This window comes from Mesoplodon densirostris, chromosome 12, assembly GCF_025265405.1.
Source record: "Mesoplodon densirostris isolate mMesDen1 chromosome 12, mMesDen1 primary haplotype, whole genome shotgun sequence".
Lineage (NCBI taxonomy): Eukaryota > Metazoa > Chordata > Mammalia > Artiodactyla > Ziphiidae > Mesoplodon > Mesoplodon densirostris.
The window spans coordinates 84,297,511-84,315,311 of NC_082672.1; the positions used below are offsets into that span (position 1 = coordinate 84,297,511).

Consider the following 17,801-nt stretch of genomic DNA (forward strand, 5'->3'; position numbering starts at 1 on the left):
ATTCTATCACTGGAGCAAAGGGTGGTGTTTGCCTGCTTCTGCACTGAGGGTCTGCGCTCAAAGCTTTTGGAGAGGTTAAGCATGTCTCCCTTTTGATTAGGAGACGCAAACTACCATGTATCAAATAAATAAACAACAAGGATCTATTGTACAGCAAGGGGAATATAGCCATTATTTTGTCATAACTCTAAATGGAGTATATAAAACCATTGAACCACTTAGCTGTACACCCAAAACTAATAAAATATTGTAAATCAACTATAGTTCAATTAAAAAGTCCCCCTTTAGCGATAACCAACGTTCAATTCCCTAACAATCCTGCATGCCCTTTCACTCAGAGTGGTGGCCAGGGTTGCTTTTTGCCAGAAAACACTGTTTTTATTTTTCCCCAGCTTGACATGCAGGATTTCGGTCATTTGGATATTTATCTGGTCTATTCGTGCTGGACATGCCTGGGAAGAAGACCTCTGCCCTTGCTGTCAGTGTGTGATTACACTTCAGTGGAGGAAGGACTTCATTGATGGGTTGACTGATGTATTCATTCATTCATTCACCCATCATGTATTCACTCTAACGCTTGGTGAGCACCTGTTAGGTGCTGAGGGGAGAAGGGCCCCTGCCCTCCCGGGGTTAATAACTAAGTTGCAACTTCTCTCACTTTATCCTAGTGTCCAATCTATTTTCTTTTTCTTTCAGTCCCTCCCTCGGAGGAAGTGAGAACAGTGAATAGAAGGAAGTCACCGACTCTTACTTGGGGTCATAGAAATGCAGCACTAATAACAGTGAATGGCCAGTCCATCCCTTGTCTTTCCCTGTTTTACTAATGAAACCAAACAGACATTTGAAGAGCTAGATTGAGAACTTCTTACTATTGTAGGCATCTTGGTGTCCGGGAGGGTGTCGTTGAGGATTTCGTTGAGGAGTGTGTCATCAGGAGGGGGAGGCAGAGACCCGGGTGAGACACTGGCAACGTCTGTGGAAATGTTAAAAAGTACAAGCATGAAAATGAGACTGGAGGAGTTTAAATTAGAATGAGGTCACCATGTCACATGCTTTTCCTGTCACTCTGGAAATTACAGATGTTAGGTGCATTCTGAACTCATTTTCTTTTAAGATCACACAAATATGTGTGTGAGCAAAATATAACTCATACTTTTTTTTTTTTGCTGTACGCGGGCTTCTCACTGCTGTGGCCTCTCCCATTGCGGAGCACAGGCTCCGGACGCGCAGGCTCAGCGGCCATGGCTCACGGGCCCAGCCGCTCCGCGGCATGTGGGATCTTCCCGGACCGGGGCACGAACCCATGTCCCCTGCATCGGCAGGCGGACTCTCAACCACTGCGCCACCAGGGAGAGTCTAACTCATACTCTTGATCCCACTTAAATACCTCATTATTCCTTTCCAGAACGCAAGTTTGGAGCTCCCCAGATGTGTTACAGTTAAATGGTTTTGCCTAATGAGATCTGGTTACTTTTTCATTTTGCGACTATGTAAAGGACACATGAATACATTATCTTGAATTTGTTTGTTGGAAAATATTGATGATTGCCTCCACGTTGTAGGATAATGGGTGATTCGGTTTTGTTTTTATTCCTTTCTGTATTTTCCAAGGCGTATGCTATGAATTTAAATTATTTTGTAAGGCTAGTAATACAAGTTAGTTTTGAGAAAGTGCATTATAAACTGAGTCAACTTCAATTAACCATTGCTTTTCAAATAACATGCTTTCATGATGGTTTGAATTAAGATTCAGTAGCAGATGAAACGAGGAGTTCTAAGCTTACCTGTTGAAAACACAGGGGTTTCGCCAGGCTCTCCTAATGTCTCCTTTGTGGATATTTCATCTTTTCTATTAGCGCAATAGGAAACAAAAAAGAGATGGTGAAAAGGAGCTTGATGACAATAGAGGAAATGCATTTAAATTTGCTTATACTGAATAGACCTAAAAATTAGAGAGAAAGTATATTTTAAAACTAGGTTTATCTATATTTTCATTACTGAAGTAATCTTCTAATATATTTTCTTTGAAGAAAAATTCAAACAACCCGAAAACAATTATGTTTGACTCCAGGGTTTTTCATAAGCATCTTGCCTTTTTGCCATTCTGGGGAGCATTTTCATAGTAGGCAAAGATGGTTCTGGGGGTCCGATGTTTTATAGTCCCCATTGTGCTTCAACTGTGTCCTTGACATCAAAGATAATTGATCACATGATCTATGACTGAAATATTCTTGCTAAAATCTCAGACCCTCAAACCTGTAAATTCAGAGAGGCATTAAGTTTATCTGATAAAGTAACTCTTGTGGTTACGATAATGAGAGAGAGAAAGATTTCTGGATAATGAAGGTGTCTTGAATCCCTATTCTGGACATAATCATTGCCTGTGATGGTAACCTGCCAGGGAGTTGTGGGTAGGTTTGCAGTGCCAGGGAGCATCATCCAAGGTCATGGTTATAGAGCTGTCTGCATATCCCATTAGCCCGTTCTAGCAAGCTTTATTTAGAAAGGAGTAGCAGTAGTGATAGCTATTGAAGCTCACTGAAAGATTTCTTACTCTAAGCTATCAGGTCTCAGAGGATCGTTTCTGTGCTTATACAATATAGTCATGGTTGACTGTTTGATCTAAAGAGTGGCTCGCACTGATGGAAGACCAGAGGGAATGGCTAGGTCCTCTGTTGTCGTAGGGGACTAGGGGTCTTGAGAGGAGAGCAGGATTTCGGTGGGTGGGGTGGAGAAGACAGGTTCTTCAGGCAGAGGGGAAGGCTGTGGTCAGAGCCCAGGATGAGCAGGGTGTGGTCTGGACGTGGTGAAGAAGTGTCATGATGGCAGTGGTGGGATCCTGGCTCATGGAGGGCAAAGTTGGAAAGGTCAGGGGGTGAAGCCCTTGATGAATTAGCTTGGCCTCTGCCTCAGTGGAGGTCCTGAGAGGGAACAAATGGCTCACTCAGAGTTGGGTAATTCGAGCAAAGTCTAAGAAAGGCCTTGCTTACTAAGTCATGGGAAGAGTATACGAGCAACTACAAAGCCCGTGGGTGATAACAGCGAGGTACTAAGAGCTCACCTCTCCAGCAGGGGTGAGATAATGCAGCAGCTACCACCAATCAGAGACAGAGAAGGCTCTGTGGCAAGAGAGGGCTGCCTGACACGAGCTGAGCTGCTGCTGAAAGAGGTCTGTAGCCCTGGAAGACTTTGTAGGTCGGGGGCGTGGGGAGGTGATAAACTCGCTCACCTCACTCTGCTCCTCCCTCTGGTTTCCTGATCCACATTGGCTGGTCCTTCCCAGAAGTCAGAGGCCAAGGGAGGCCAGTGAGTCAGTCCCTCCTGCTCAGCCCTCTGCACACAGAGCACGTGGAGAAGGGTGGCAGTGGATATTCAGAAGGGCAAGGGGAAGATGCGGGAGTATTTTTGAACAGCCTTTGAACAAAGCTCAGTGTAAAAAAAGGAATATCTCAGATGTATTAACCCAGGAGCAGTTATGCAAGTTAAGGAGGGTAAGAGGTTAGAGGCAAGGATTTGGCATTTTGCACAGCGTAAATTAATAAGGTCCTGGGCCAGGTTGTGACAAAGGGAACAGAAACCAAGGAACAAATGTGAAAAGCGTTATAAAGAATTGTAATTCATACAGCCCAATTTGTGGCTCTCTCTGCAGTATTATTATCTTCAGCTTTAGATTTCTAGCTGTTATGAGTGTAATTTGTGAGTTTAGAGTTTGGCAACAGCAACTCTCTTCTTTAATCATTTTTATCGGATGTACTTTGCTTTTTGATTTTCTTATTTGATATTCGGTTCTTGTAGAAGACACAGCTCGGTGCTTCAGTTTAGTTTGAGAAATACTAACACCTTACAGAATACCAAAGGAGAGTTCAAACTTCAGGTGGCTCTCTGATTGCATTCAACATGTTCCTGATGTAAGGAATATTTTTCATCAGTTCTAAAAATTAAGCTATTTTAATTGCTCTCTCTAATAAGTAAAAAACATGTTAGATAATTATCTTAATCTATAAGATCTATCCATTTCCTTTTAATATACTCATTTATCTTCAGCAAAATATATGCATAAAGGGTCTGTCAGAATAACCTACTCTGATCTCAGTAGCTGAAATAATATAAAGGCACAATAGCTCAGTCTCACTCCTCGTGTGATCGTTCAAAAGTGAAGAGCAAAAAAAAAAAAAAAAAAAAAAAAAGTGAAGAGCATGCTGCACTGTATTTTGGGTACTCACCTCTCAAGGAAGCTTCTCTGTTTTATCCTCTGTAGGAAGATAAAAAGTAATTTTATCAAGAGACAATGCCAACTGAAGAGCCAAAGTCTATTTTCATTCCCTTTCCCCTTTAACTCCACTTCAATCAGCCTGTAAAATGTTATTTTGCAGGAATAAAATTCCTGTTGGCCTTCTCAGATCTCTCTAAGCATTTCTTCAGCCAACCCTTATGCTGGGGGAGCCAGGTCAAAAGGGGCAGGGTCTGGAGGCCTGGGAGCTATTTGGACCAGGTTCTCAACACTCCGTGTTTAAACTCACCTGCTGAAGAAGATCCAGGTGTTCCTGGGAGTTGCTGAAATTTCTCCCGATGTCAAAGAGGCAGAAAGTCTCCTGCTGGCAGATGCTGACCCAGTCCTGGTATTCCCCTGGGTCAGGGATGCGATCCAGAAAGATCCGATACGCTTCCCACACTGCTTCCTGGCACACTGCAAGGCGGCGCCATGAGGAGGGAAAAACGGCCACATCCTGAGAAGATGCCCTTCTCCCAACCCAAGCCCAATCTTAAACATGGCAAGCTCCGTCATGACTTATGCTGATGCAATAGCCTATAGCCCATAGAGATGAATTCATTTAACAAATATTTATTGAGCCCCTATATGCACCATGGAGTAAAATAAAAGAAGGGAGATAGAAATACAGGCTTCTGTGTGTGTGTGTGTGTGTGTGTGTGTGTGTGTGTGTGTAAGACTGCTATTTATAATAGGGTGGTTGAGGAAGGCCTCATGATCAAGGTGACTTTTGAACAGTTTGGGAAGAGGCCCCCAAGGCTGGAGAATGCTGGGCACATTGAAAAAACAGTCAAAAGGTCACTGTGGCCAGAGCAAGGCTGAGAGTCATAGAGGATGGACATGGAAGTATGTGGTGAGAGGCACAGAGATGGCGCAGGTCTTGCAGCCCAGTCATCTTCAACTGGGGCACAGGTTCCCCGCTGTATCTGCAGACTTTCCGAGGGGTAAACAGGCACACAGACGTTTAAAGAGACTCAGTTTCTAGATCTCAGCTTCCCTGTCGTGCTTTCCTAAGTTTGTTTGCCCAACAACACATGTTTCCTTCCTCACTTTCCCTTTGGCCGTCACCCTTCCCCCATCTCCCCATCCGTAGTCTTCCTGTGATGGCCCAGGGCCCCTAGGTTGCCACACAAAGGGTATTTGAAATAACTGTGTTTGAGATTAAGACAGGGAGTGAACTTAGTCAAGGGCAAACACACAGTTTTTGCAAGTAGGGCAGTTTCTGATGCTTTGCCTTCAACACCTTAGAAGACGTCCTAATGAAGTTGACAGCTGATAGATCATTAAAAATAATGATGGCAGATCACGATGTGATTGTTAGCATAAAATGCCAGAGGAACTTAAGAAAAAGGATGCTACTGTAACAAAACTCCATCTGTTCCCATCTACTTATTTATGTAACATGTCTTCTCAGCATTTAAGTGAAACTAAGGAAAAGAATAGGAATAAAATGGATGTTAAATCCTGTCTACTGTTAGCAATACATAATAGGAATAATAAATAATGGCACATGAACTAATAGAGGGACAGCACCAAAGCAACCCCATTTATCCAGAGGCAGAAACTAGTGGAGCTTAAGCTATAGGCCCTTCATTTAAATTGGCCCCTTCCAAAGCTTTGTTCCTAATTTTGTATCTATAAACATTAGTTACCCCAAACCAATATATGAGCTTATATCCATCAATAAAAAATTAAAAACTTTTGTCAAACTTATATCTACTTCCTTTAATCAATTATATATTAAAAATAATTATAAATGCAACTGAATCCAGAAGAAATTTCTGGAAATAAGTAAAAAGTGTAATTTCAATTTACGTGCATTTTTGTTACTGAGAAGTATTTTAGAGCAACCCATAACAGACTTTCAAGTATGACCTAAATTACTTTAAGATAAGACTCTGCAGTGTGAGGTGGGATGGAAACGTGAGTGTGTGGAGGAAAAGGGACCATGTGACATTGCCTGCTGTTTGGAAGGGTTTGTTCATGCATTTGTAGAATACTTGATGGTAAGTATTGAGTATCTATGACAGATTCCACTGTATATACGAGAATGCTTTAATTCCTATCTTATTTTCAATATCAATATTTACAGCTCACCAAAAGCTACATCTTATCCAATTATTTAAGCTTATGATGAAAACTTTAGATGTCAACAGAAAAGCTCTCAAGAGGGCACCTAATTTAAAAATTATTTTAGGGGATTAAGTTAGGAAAAAAAGATAGAAGACTTTGGTCCTAAGCAATTGTAATATGTTGATCTTTAACTCTGGGGGGATGAGGAGCAAGGCGATGCTTTGGAGTAGAAGCTGACATCACCTGACTTTCTAAAGAAACCCTTTGACTGCCATGCAGAGAAAAGGGGTTATGGGTTATGGGGAGGAACAAGGTATGAGAAGCCCAGTCCGGAGACTCTTGCTCCAGTGCTTTACCTTCCCTCACTCCCCACTTGGTCCACATCTGGGTTTCTCTTAACTTTCTGTTTTAAGAGGCAAAGAGAATTCCATACCAACAGAAGCTCAGGTCATTTACTAGCAGCAACCTGACCAGAACCCACAGACCCTGGTGGGGGGGGTGGTTTGCAGTGCCCACCACCTCAAAAGTGCCATCAAGTTTTCCACATTTGAGGCGTGTGTTGCCTGGGGTTTTTCCTACATCATCAAACAGGCTAGGCTGAGACATTAAGCAGAAAGGCTGAGGTTCTGTGGTCAGATCTCAAGCAACTGTGGGGATACTGGAGAGGCAAGGCTCTGACTTTCTCCAAAATCCTTGTGGCAATCCTTCTCCAATAGAGTCAGACAAAGATGGTGCAGAAAGGTAAACCGAGAGGTTAGAAAAATCCAACTTTTCAGAGGTTTTCAGACTCCTCCCAGCCCTGAGGTCCTTTGATGCCTCAACTTTCAAGGTTTTAATTTGAGGCTCCCTTAGCAAGGATGGATGACTCTGCCAGTGAGTCATGGGCTGGTGCTCCTGTGCTCTTGATCACAGAAGGATTCTGTGCCTCCTGATTTGTGCTGAGCTTCCAGGATGCCAGAAAAATGACATAGGAGGAGTCACCAAAATCCTGCCTCTCAAAAATCGTCTAAAGAAAAGATAATGGTCCCTGTTTCATCCTGACATTTTGATCACTGTAGACGACAGTGCCCCAGGGAAATAATTCTTCAAGCAGCTCCAGGCATTTGTGCTTCAGGGAGAACGTTCTCTCAGAGCCTTTGGGAAAAGTAGGTTTTAATAAGGACGAGGGCTTTCTGTGTTCCTGAGGTGGGAGAAAGGGCCGCAGGTGGAGGAACGGGATTACCTGGGCATCTTATCAATATGAGAATGCAGATTATGAAGTAGTTCTGGTGAGCCACCTGGACATCTGCGTTTCTCACAAGCTCCCAGGTGACGTGATGCTGCTGGTCTGTGGACAGCAGTTTGAGTAGCAGGAACTAGGATTCCCTTCACCTTTAACTTTCTCCGAGTCACACATGAACGTGAAAGAAAGATCTAGCTTTTAATATTGGAGTTGGGAGAAAGAGAGAGTGGAGAGAGATAGAGGAAGGGAGGGAGGGAGAGAGAGGGAGAGACATGGGGAGGGGTGAAGTCACAAAGGACTCACAGAGGACTTTGAAGGGGGGCGGTCACAGAGGAGAGAGTTTGCATGGTGAGAGCACAGGTTCTGCCTGGGAAACTACCAGAAACGACCTTGACCCTTGTGTCTGTGCTTTCTGAGGAAATCTTGGCAATTCTATCAGGAAGCTCAGAACATTTTCCCTTGTGCTGCTTTAAGCATTGGGAAGAGAAATAGCTCAGTATTCCATTTGATTTGAGGAATGTGGGAGCTGTCTCCTCTAAGTTTGAAAAATGTCAACGGATAGTTTCATAAAAGCAGCTATGAGAACAATACCTGGGTTACTCTGTCAAAGAAACACTGCTTTATAGCTGGGTCTTATTTCTAGTTTCTTTGTGAACCAACTTGTTAGACTTAAGAAACCCATGCTGGTGAACAGTAAAATTTCATATCACCCAGGGGCAGCCATAAAGATAATAGGCTGTCATTGCTGTGGGGAGAAAAACAGTGGTTTGTTTCATCCAGGGAAGCAAGAATGAAAGAGGCAAACCTAATCAAGAATAAAGAGCTAAGAATAAAATTCAGAGCGAAAAATCTGGTGGCAGCAATAAATAGTCTATTCTACAAATACCTGTGATGAATCCTATTTGTGAACATCGTAAAGGATTAGAAGTTACGTGAAAATAGTTAGCAACAGCTATGTTCCTAGTCAATGTGATGCATATCCCACGTATTTATGCTTCTATCCATTAACAAGTAACATGAAATTTACCAGTGTCATTGTCTGATCAATGTGGAGGTACATCCAAAATGAATGCTTTACATATGGCACTGTCTTTTCTTTGCATTCCCAATGACCTCTTTTCTTCTGCATCCATATGCAGAGGTGCTCTGCTAGGACCTCAGAATTTTAATACGGTGCACTTGATTTTCTGTAATTAGAGTCCTCCTTCTGACTCTGATCCAGTAGCTGTCATTTCTCTGCAGATGTGGCTTCTGTCCGAAAGCAAGTATCTTTTTACTTCCACATAAAATGAGACATATGAGGAACATAGGGCTTGATTTTTTTAAATTTAATTTTATTTATTTTTGGCTGCATTGGGTCTTCGTTACTGCGTGCGGGCTTTCTCTAGATGCGGTGAGCAGGGGCTACTCTTCATTGCGGTGCACGGGCTTCTCATTGTCGTGGCTTCTCTTGTTGTGGAGCACGGGGTCTAGGCGTGCGGACCTCAGTAGTTGTGGAACATGGGCTCAGTAGTTGTGGTTTGCGGGCTCTAGAGGTCAGGCTCTGTAGTTGTGGCGCACAGGCTTAGTTGCTCTGCGGCATGTGAGATCTTCCCCGGCTGGGGCTCGAACCCGTGTCCCCTGCATTGGCAGGCAGATTCTTAACCACTGCGCCACCAGGGAAGCCCAAGGCTTGATATTTTTGATACTGTTAGTTAATTATGCTTCTTAAACCCAATAAGGACACCCAGATTAATTCAACTTTTGCACATCTTATAGATGTAAATACTTAAGAACTTGGTGGGAAGTTAGTTGATGGCATAGTTTTCCGTTGTCAGAATGTGCAACACATCACAAGCTAGAATTGAACCAGCTTGCTCTAGTCAATAGCCTTGAAATAGAGCAGGGTGACTGTGCTCTTTGGGGCGGAAGCAAACATCTATTATGATCAAGGTGGAAATCAGTAAACGTCCTCAATTTTCACATGTAAGGTGACTTGCGTTTAGGATGCAGCCAGACAAGCTACCTGGGGAGTTTAATAGCAGTTACCAAAGATTCTTTTCTTTCAGTTAAAGAAGAAGCCATGGGATTTTTTTTCATCCACGATAAGTGAATGGCAAGGACAGCTACTGCTGGCTGTGGTGTGATTGAACTCCATCATGATTTCCGGGAATGCTGTAAGAGTCCTGTAATGTTGTCTTGGGGTAAAAACTGCACTGTAACTCTGATGGAAATCACGGTAATTGTGCTGTAAATCCCATTAACACCCCTGTTTATTTATCTTGGTAACCACTGCTAATTTGTGCCTCCAGGTTTCCCAGCTTCAGACATTTTTACTGGATCAGCAATAAACAACTGAAACTTACCAAGAAGGCAGGGAGGACTGGGATTGTAATGTGGTTTTTGAAAAGTGAAACCTTAAGTCATAAATCAACTTGCACAGATTCCTGACACTGCAATCATCCTGTGCTTCTTACAACATTAGGAGTTAATAGTGGGCTTTGGCAAAAATAAAACAAAGAGGTAAAACGCAGAGGCCAAGGCTTTCTGGTGGCTTGTTAAATGCTTTCATGGTTCTGTGTTGCACAGGACATGGTTTTAAAACATACAAGCACAGATCTACCATAGTTTCGAAGGCTTATTATTCATAACTCTCAAAGCAGTTGGCTGATTTTTATAACTCCTGTGACTGAATGAGAGACTGGAAGTTCTGTGCTGAACACAACCTTGGGATGGATGAAAGGGAAGGGATGAAGAGAGGGAAAATCTGAACAGGCTGCGCCTCTTTCCTTACCTCTTAATCTATAATAAGCTTGAAGACTTGCTAAAATCTGTTTCATGGATTCCTGTGGACAGACTTTAAGCCCAGTTGGGAAAAATGCTGATCTTTTGGTTCGATGCTTTGCCAAATCGAATATTCGTCTCATTGTTGACACTTTGTAACTTTTTCCGGTATTTTCAGTTGTTTCAATTCTTGCGGCATTGTCTATGTCTTTAATTTCAGAACTGTATATTTTAATGGAGAGATCTGTAAAAGAAAGATTGATTTCCTGGTAATACTACTCAGCCATAAAAAAGAATGAAATAATGCCATTTGCAGCAACATGGATGGACCTAGAGATTATCAGACTAAGTGAAGTAAGTCACACAGAGAAAGACAAATATCATGATATTGCTTATGTGTGGAAGCTAAAAATATGATACAAGTGAACCTATTTACAAAACAGAAACAGACTCACAGACATAGAAAACAAACTTATGGTTATCAAAGGGGAAAGGAGCAGGGAAGGATAGATTAGAAATTTGGGATTAACAGATACACAGTTCTGTATATAAAATAAACAACAAGGACCTACTGTGTAGCACAAGGAGCTATATTCAATATCTTGTAATAACCCATAGTGGAAAAAATCTGAAAAGAATATACACATGTATAACTGAATCATTTTGTTGTACACCTAAATCATGGTAACTCAACTATATTTCGATTTAAAAAAGATTGATTTCCTGATGAATATATACATTTGTGTGCTGTAAGTGAAGCATATAATAAATGGATGGAAAAAACTAAAAATTTGATCCTGAGGGTTATGGAAGTTCTATTTTGCTGCAGCTTCCAAATGTGATATTTCAATGACGACATTTTCAGAAATCAGGGAATAGCATAATGGGCTGATCAAGCATATTTAAAAAAAAGAAAAACAAAAACAACATTTCGAATCATGTTGCCCTTAGGAACTGCCAAATATTGAAACCTTTTCCCACACATCTCTCTAAAAATCACTCCCCACTTAGCACTCAAGCCTCCCGAGAGATGCCTCTTTAGATAGACATTATAATTCAAGTGGGGAATGATATAGCATTGTGGTACCCAGAGGTGTACTCTTGATGAGGAAGTGGAGTGCTTCTATAAACCTAGGGGAAAAAATGCAACAAAACAACTCCCCTGCCTGTTAGCAGCAGCCCTAGGATTTCTCTGAGGGCAGGGTTCCGGGGGTGGCAATCTGGTTGAAAGTGATTTGGGGCCTTAGAGTTTCATTTACAGAGCAAGCTTGATATTTTATGCGAGATGATGAGAGAAGGGATGGAGGGGAGGTCAAAGAGACGGTGTTGGCAGAAGATTAACCTCCCGGAGCCATTCATCTGCTGGCACTGAGGTGTCTGGTAGGGTTAGGTCTGGATTTCATTTTTAGCTTTGTAGACCTCTCATAAAAATAACTTACATTCACTGAGTACTACTTTATTTTGAATTTTTTCCATCGGTATTATTTTATATCACTCTCAGAAAAGCTCTAGTGTATAGACGAAACAGATACCATTTTTCTCAGTTTGCCACTCAGTCAGGTACTGAGGCCTAGAGGTGTCAGAGCATGTTAACAGTGTGATCAGATCTCCACTCTTCCTCTCCCACTCCGTCTCTTTCCTTTCAGCCGTTCTACCGTTTAAGAAAGGAATTACTGATGCACAGTTGGGACCACTCACTCTGGCCCCTGGAGACCACCAGCATGTGGCTTATAGAGATTTAAGTTCCCATTTTGTTAAAGAAGGCTCTCCAAATTCCTTTGTGAATGAAAACCAAAAGAACAGAAAGGAGATGGTTTATACACAAAGTAGAATTTAGTAAAATCAGCATCCCCAGAATCTTTCAATTTATCCAAGAGTAAACCAATGAAAAAATACGAAATGGAGCCAATTACAAACATAGGTATCAATAGGAAAGAGTATTAATATTGCCTGGTTCTTTAGGAGGCCGAGTCCTCCACTCTCTTGCCCCCATTACTGTACCTGACAGGCAAAACCATAACCAGGGTTAAATACCACTCTTTGCCTTCTCCTCACGGGCACCCTAGTGGCTGAACATGGCTGGAGAAAAACAACCATTAGGACTCACTTTAAATTTATGATCCTTCAACAATATCACACTACATTTCTCTGGTCCATTGAATTTCTCTCTCTCTCTTGGAGAACTACACACAACTTTTCTCAGATTTCCTGCACTTCCTGCCAATTCTCACTCTCAGCTGATGACCTTGTTTCACATTTTATTGAGATCAGGAGGACCCAGAATATAACTTTTCAGATTCCCAGCACTGCATCCACTCGCTGGCTGCATCTGTGCTCAAATACTCTGCTTTTCCTCCTGTGACTATTTGATGACTGGTCCGTGCTCCTGTCTAAGCCCAATTCCTTTACTTATGCACTGGATCCCAGCGTTTTCACCTCGCAAGGGCGTTCTTCCAGAAACCCTCCTTTCATTCACCTACTGAATCATTTTTCTCTCTTTCTACTGGATCGTTCCTATCAGCCTGCAAACATTCTATTATTTTCTCCTTCTACCTAAAAGATTCTTTCTTGATAGCACTTTCCCTCCAGCCATTGACCCATTTTTCTATTTGCACTTAGAGCAAAACTCTTTGAAAGATCTGTTTTTACTTCCTTTCCTGAAACAAAGCAAGGTCCTGTATGAGTGAGGGAGGATTCCCCTGACATCACATGCAAAGCTATCAACATTTCCTCTCTTCATTCCCTCCTCTTTTTTCCTTCCTTCTTTTCATTTATTTATTATTTTTATTTTTTATTTTGATGTTTGCAGTGTGCTCGTAGAGCCCGGTGTACTCAACGTGCTATTGTGACACTTCACCAGAAGGTGTCGCTATCGAACACATAATATAATGAGAGCTGAAGGTTGGAAAACGGAACCCCGATCATCGGTTCTTTGACTTTGGGATTGTGCGTGTTCGGTACTGACATTTGTTGATGAGTGTGGTGGTGAAGGTTGTGATTTTGAAGCAAAACAGACCATTTGAGGAAGAGCTGAGACGTAGCATGGTGGGATGGACTCCCATTGAGCTGGGAGGTTCTCCTGAAAGGCCTGGCAGATGGGAAATATCAGTATCTATATGGCGGGAAGAGGACTGCAGGTCCACAGGCAGTCAACTTCCAGCAGACTGAGGAAGGTGGTCAACACCGAAGGTTTACACTGGGGTTTAAATTAAATTTCTTTAACCGCTCACTCCTGGAGCTGACGCAGTTCCCGCCATCCAGGATAGCTGTGACAAGTTTGGAAATGTCCAAATGTACAGAAAGGGAAATTAATGAACAACGATTCGATTCAAACACTGAACTCAAACATTACATTATCCTGAGAAAAAATCAGATCTCGCTGGGGTGGAGAGGTAACTCTGAAATACTGGGCTTTGGTCCCTTCATGTATTGTGTTAAAATTAGATTGTCTAAGCATCGCATAAACATGTCCACTAGTTCACGTGACGGTCAGCCCTTCAGTCAAAAGTATCTTTTCCACTCTAGGTTCTAGGCTGGTAGGGCTCCATGTTTTTTTTTTTTTTTTTTGCTGTACGCGGGCCTCTCACTGCTGTGGCCTCTCCCGTTGCGGAGCACAGGCTCCGGACACACAGGCTCCGCGGCCATGGCTCGCGGGCCCAGCCGCTCCGCGGCATGTGGGATCTTCCGGGATCGGGGCACGAACCCGTGTCCCCTGCATCGGCAGGCGGACTCTCAACCACTGCGCCACCAGGGAAGCCCAGGGCTCCATGTTGACTGGCATCCTGGAAACCTCCCTCTTACCTCCCTATTACATCACTGAAGAGTTTCTTTTTTTCCTTCCTGTCCCAAAGTTGGCCTCCAATCATAGATTGCTTACAAAGTTTCCATTTCAGGGCTCAGGCTTGCCCGCCAGGCAGCCTCTTTCTTGGTTATGTATTCAAGGGGCTCCTTACCAGCCTGTTTGGACCAATTCTCACCAGACTCTCTCCTCTAGAAGAATGTTTTCTCACCATCTAACCCTGCAGGCTTACAATCTAGGATTACTGTACACATATGGTGACAGTAACAGACAACAGAAAAAGGAGAATGGGGTGTTCGCGGCAGCATTGTGGTGAGAGTAACAGCCACTGGTAAAAGCACTTAGTGAACCCACTATATTTTCCTAAGGGAAAAGGCTGCGATGTCCTAATGAATGAATTAACAGGAGAGGAGACAAAAGTTACTGGAATTCCTCCAGAATAAAAATCTCCATTTGAAGAACAGAACTCCACAGAGAGAAAGTGGGTAACCCTCCAGGACCAAATCAATAACTGGAAGTCTTAAAACATAAAAATTTAATCTTGCATATGCTTTCCAGACCTTACCAAAAAAGAATAAACAGTTCTGGCTTTTTTGCAAACGCTCAGCTTGCTTGTGATCTGTTACATCCCAGTCCCGGCCCCTCTGTGAGCGGAAATGCTCAATTACGCACCTGAAATTTTTTTCTGCCAAAGAGCAAGGGAACTAAACGTACATTGTGTTTAACATACCTGAACATGCCTCAGAAATTATGCAGTTGTACTGAACACTTGCTTAATGCTGTTCCAGAAAATTGCATGGATTTTAAGCACACTGTCTTCTGCATGATCAAGTGGAGATGACAAGAGCCCCTACATCTTGCTTTCTCCTCTATCTTCCTACGTGTGGCTCCCAGTGAAATTCCATTCTGACAAGCCTGCTGCAAGCGAGTAAATGGTGGAAAAGAGGACCATAGAAATCAGGGAAAATTTCAGTGATTTTCTGTAATGAGATACGAAGCCAACGCAGTCCCACGATAGTCAGCCTACAGACTGATGATCGGTGATGCGGGGTGGATGCCACACCGTTGCCCTCCCTGAAGCTTTGGAAACTTGGGTGCCACGGCAGCCTTCCTTGTCTCCACACCACTACCCCCTGCTGAGGGTGCAAATCAGTGCCCCCTTCTCTCAAAGCATTAGGGCGGTTGCACTGTTTTTCTTCACATTGCAAAAATAGGTTTGGCCATTGCATTTCTACATCAGAAGGAAAGGGTTAGGACCCTGGAAAACCATTGTAAGAAGTAAAGCTTGCTATCTTCTATTCTAATATGTATTTGCATGGATACATATGTATTGATAAGTCCATCTCACTGCACTAAAAAAAAGAGGAAGAACCAAATCTATAGGTGAGATGCCGAGAAATTTTGCTGAGGGTGTATGCGGCTTGGTGAGAGGGCAGGGACCGAACGGAAGTTGAAGGGAGAAGTAGAAAAGAGAAAGGGGAACAATAGGGTCCTACTGTAGAGCACAGGGAACTATGTTCAATATCCTGGGATAAACCACAATGGAAAAGAATATGAAAAAGAATATATATATACATGTAACTGAATCACTTTGCTGTATAGCAGAAATTAACACAGCATTGTAAATCAACTATATTTCAATGAAAAATAAATAAACAACAACAACAAAAAGTACCTACCAAGTTAAAAAAAAAAGAGTTCATTAGAATTCTGGAAAAGCATTAAAGATAATGGCATGAAAATATATTTTGTTGATCTAATTTTTATAAAATAATGATCTGTTCATATACATGGAAAAATCTAAAAAGATCTATAAAAATGTTAATTATAGATTTCCAAAAAAGGAAAGAGAGAGGGGGGGGTCTCTTTTGTGCTCTGGGGGGATGATCTTTGAGCAAGTGGGGTCCTGAGCTCTTCAAGTCTGGTAGGTGTCAGGGAGTGGACAGGCAGGGGTCCAGCAGGGCAGGGTCTTGGGCCCAGAACAAAAATGGGTGCTCACTCCCCACCCCTTTCATGGGGAGACAGAGGAGGATGTTGAGTAAGGGTAGAAGCAAAAGACCGGCCTTCTGTGTCCTCAGAAAGGAGAGCAACGCAACTGAGGCACTTGTCCTGGGGTAGCTTGAAGGGCTCATAGCCTGCCTTCATCTAAGGTGAGGAATCCTTCACAACAAGCCTCCTGGCCAAGGCCCGTTCACAGCCACCTGCCGGTTCCAGACGCACTGTTCCTGCTGCAATTCAGGACCATGGGATGCCCTTGACTCTCAGGTGCCCTCAAGGTCTGCATTCGTGTGTCAGAGGTTGTGAGAAACCACAGTATCAACACTTAGCTTCTTCCTGCGGTGCTAAATTTACTTGAGCATTTTAGCAGCGAAGTTTAAAATGTGAAGGATTGTAAATGATTTTCACATGAATACATAAGCAAAATCAGCAAAATCCTTTCTCCCCCAAATAAGCCAATCTTGAAAGTTAGAAGAGTAGGATATTTCTATAAGCTGTGACTAACGGTAAAGTATATTTCTTTGGAAAACGGTGAGTGGAGTTGGTTTAGTGCTGAGGTCAGGTTGAAGTAAACAGCATGTGAAACTGAGGTGAGAACAATTATGTTGCAGTTGCTGGCTAGCCTAGCTAAGGCTTGTTTTCAGGAGTTGACAGAGAGAAACAGTGTTTTCCCCAGTAGCTGGATGTTTTAGTACCCCTCCAATCACCCTGGATAGGCAGATACCTTCTCCGTATCTGTGTAGGACCAACCCTGTTAAGCCACTTTTAATCATCTCTTCCTTACATTAACTTAACTTCTACTAACCTTTTTCTGCTTCCCAATTTTTAACCCATCATGTAAATTTTGGGGGCACCATCTCCATTGGTTTCAGAATGTGGAGTTTAAATAAATACACAGGTTATGAATAAGAGAATCAGAATGGAATTTTACAAGCTAATCTGAGACCTGCAGATGATGAGTTGTATCTCACAAATGTATGGGATGTGATAGTTTTCAGAGCATTTTTCTAGCCTGGCTTGACAGAAAGTTTGAATGATATGGAAACCAAAGGGTTTCGCTGGAACAACAGTACCAGGTCATTCACAAGCTGGAGGCAGAGTCTGTCCACCATCTGCTTGGAAGTGGGTGGAGATGACAAGTAGCAGGAAATCACAAAGACCTACAAATAGCCTATAAAAAAATCCCCCAAATTAGGAGGAAGCTAACTTCAGAAGCTGGGAGTGCACTGAGGAAGTAGCAGGGGGCAGGGAGATAGATTTGCTTATGGGACACATTAACCACTCTCCTCTGGTTCCAGCTGTGCTGGTGTCTTTCTCCCTGTGATTCCTAGGGGTGCTATATATTTGGAGAATATTTATCTCATTAGATTCTAACCATGTCTGAAGTACTCATATCAGAATCAGCTAATTTAGCCCAGCATCTTTGTTTTCTGAATCTCTTTGTTGCTGACAATTCTAATATTACAAACTATGAAACAGTTACTCTTAAGTTTTAGTGTTCTCATGTAAACCTGGTCTTGGAGTGTATTGGGAATTCTGAATAAAGAGAATTGCATGTACAGTGTTCTTGAATATATTGCCACAAAAGAATGATATTGTAGCTGCTCAAGGAGAGCAGAATTGGAACAGATTAAACAGGTTAAACAGCTATACATCTCTGCCTTTCTTATGCATGA

General features: G+C 42.5%; 1 protein-coding gene across 2 annotated transcripts in view; it reads right to left on the reverse strand.

The window, feature by feature from the left end:
* Positions 1-17,801, reverse strand: part of IMPG1 (interphotoreceptor matrix proteoglycan 1) — an 88,979-nt gene that overhangs the window by 60,326 nt on the left and 10,852 nt on the right. The window contains exons 2-6 of one of the 2 annotated variants that reach the window (XM_060115213.1): positions 10,339-10,572; positions 4,521-4,687; positions 4,224-4,252; positions 1,785-1,849; positions 870-973 (exon numbers count right to left, since the gene is read on the reverse strand). In XM_060115213.1, the coding sequence (XP_059971196.1) occupies positions 870-973; positions 1,785-1,849; positions 4,224-4,252; positions 4,521-4,687; positions 10,339-10,572 (599 nt within the window). The remainder of the gene's footprint in view (positions 1-869; positions 974-1,784; positions 1,850-4,223; positions 4,253-4,520; positions 4,688-10,338; positions 10,573-17,801) is intronic. The other variant, XM_060115214.1, reaches the window with a different exon arrangement.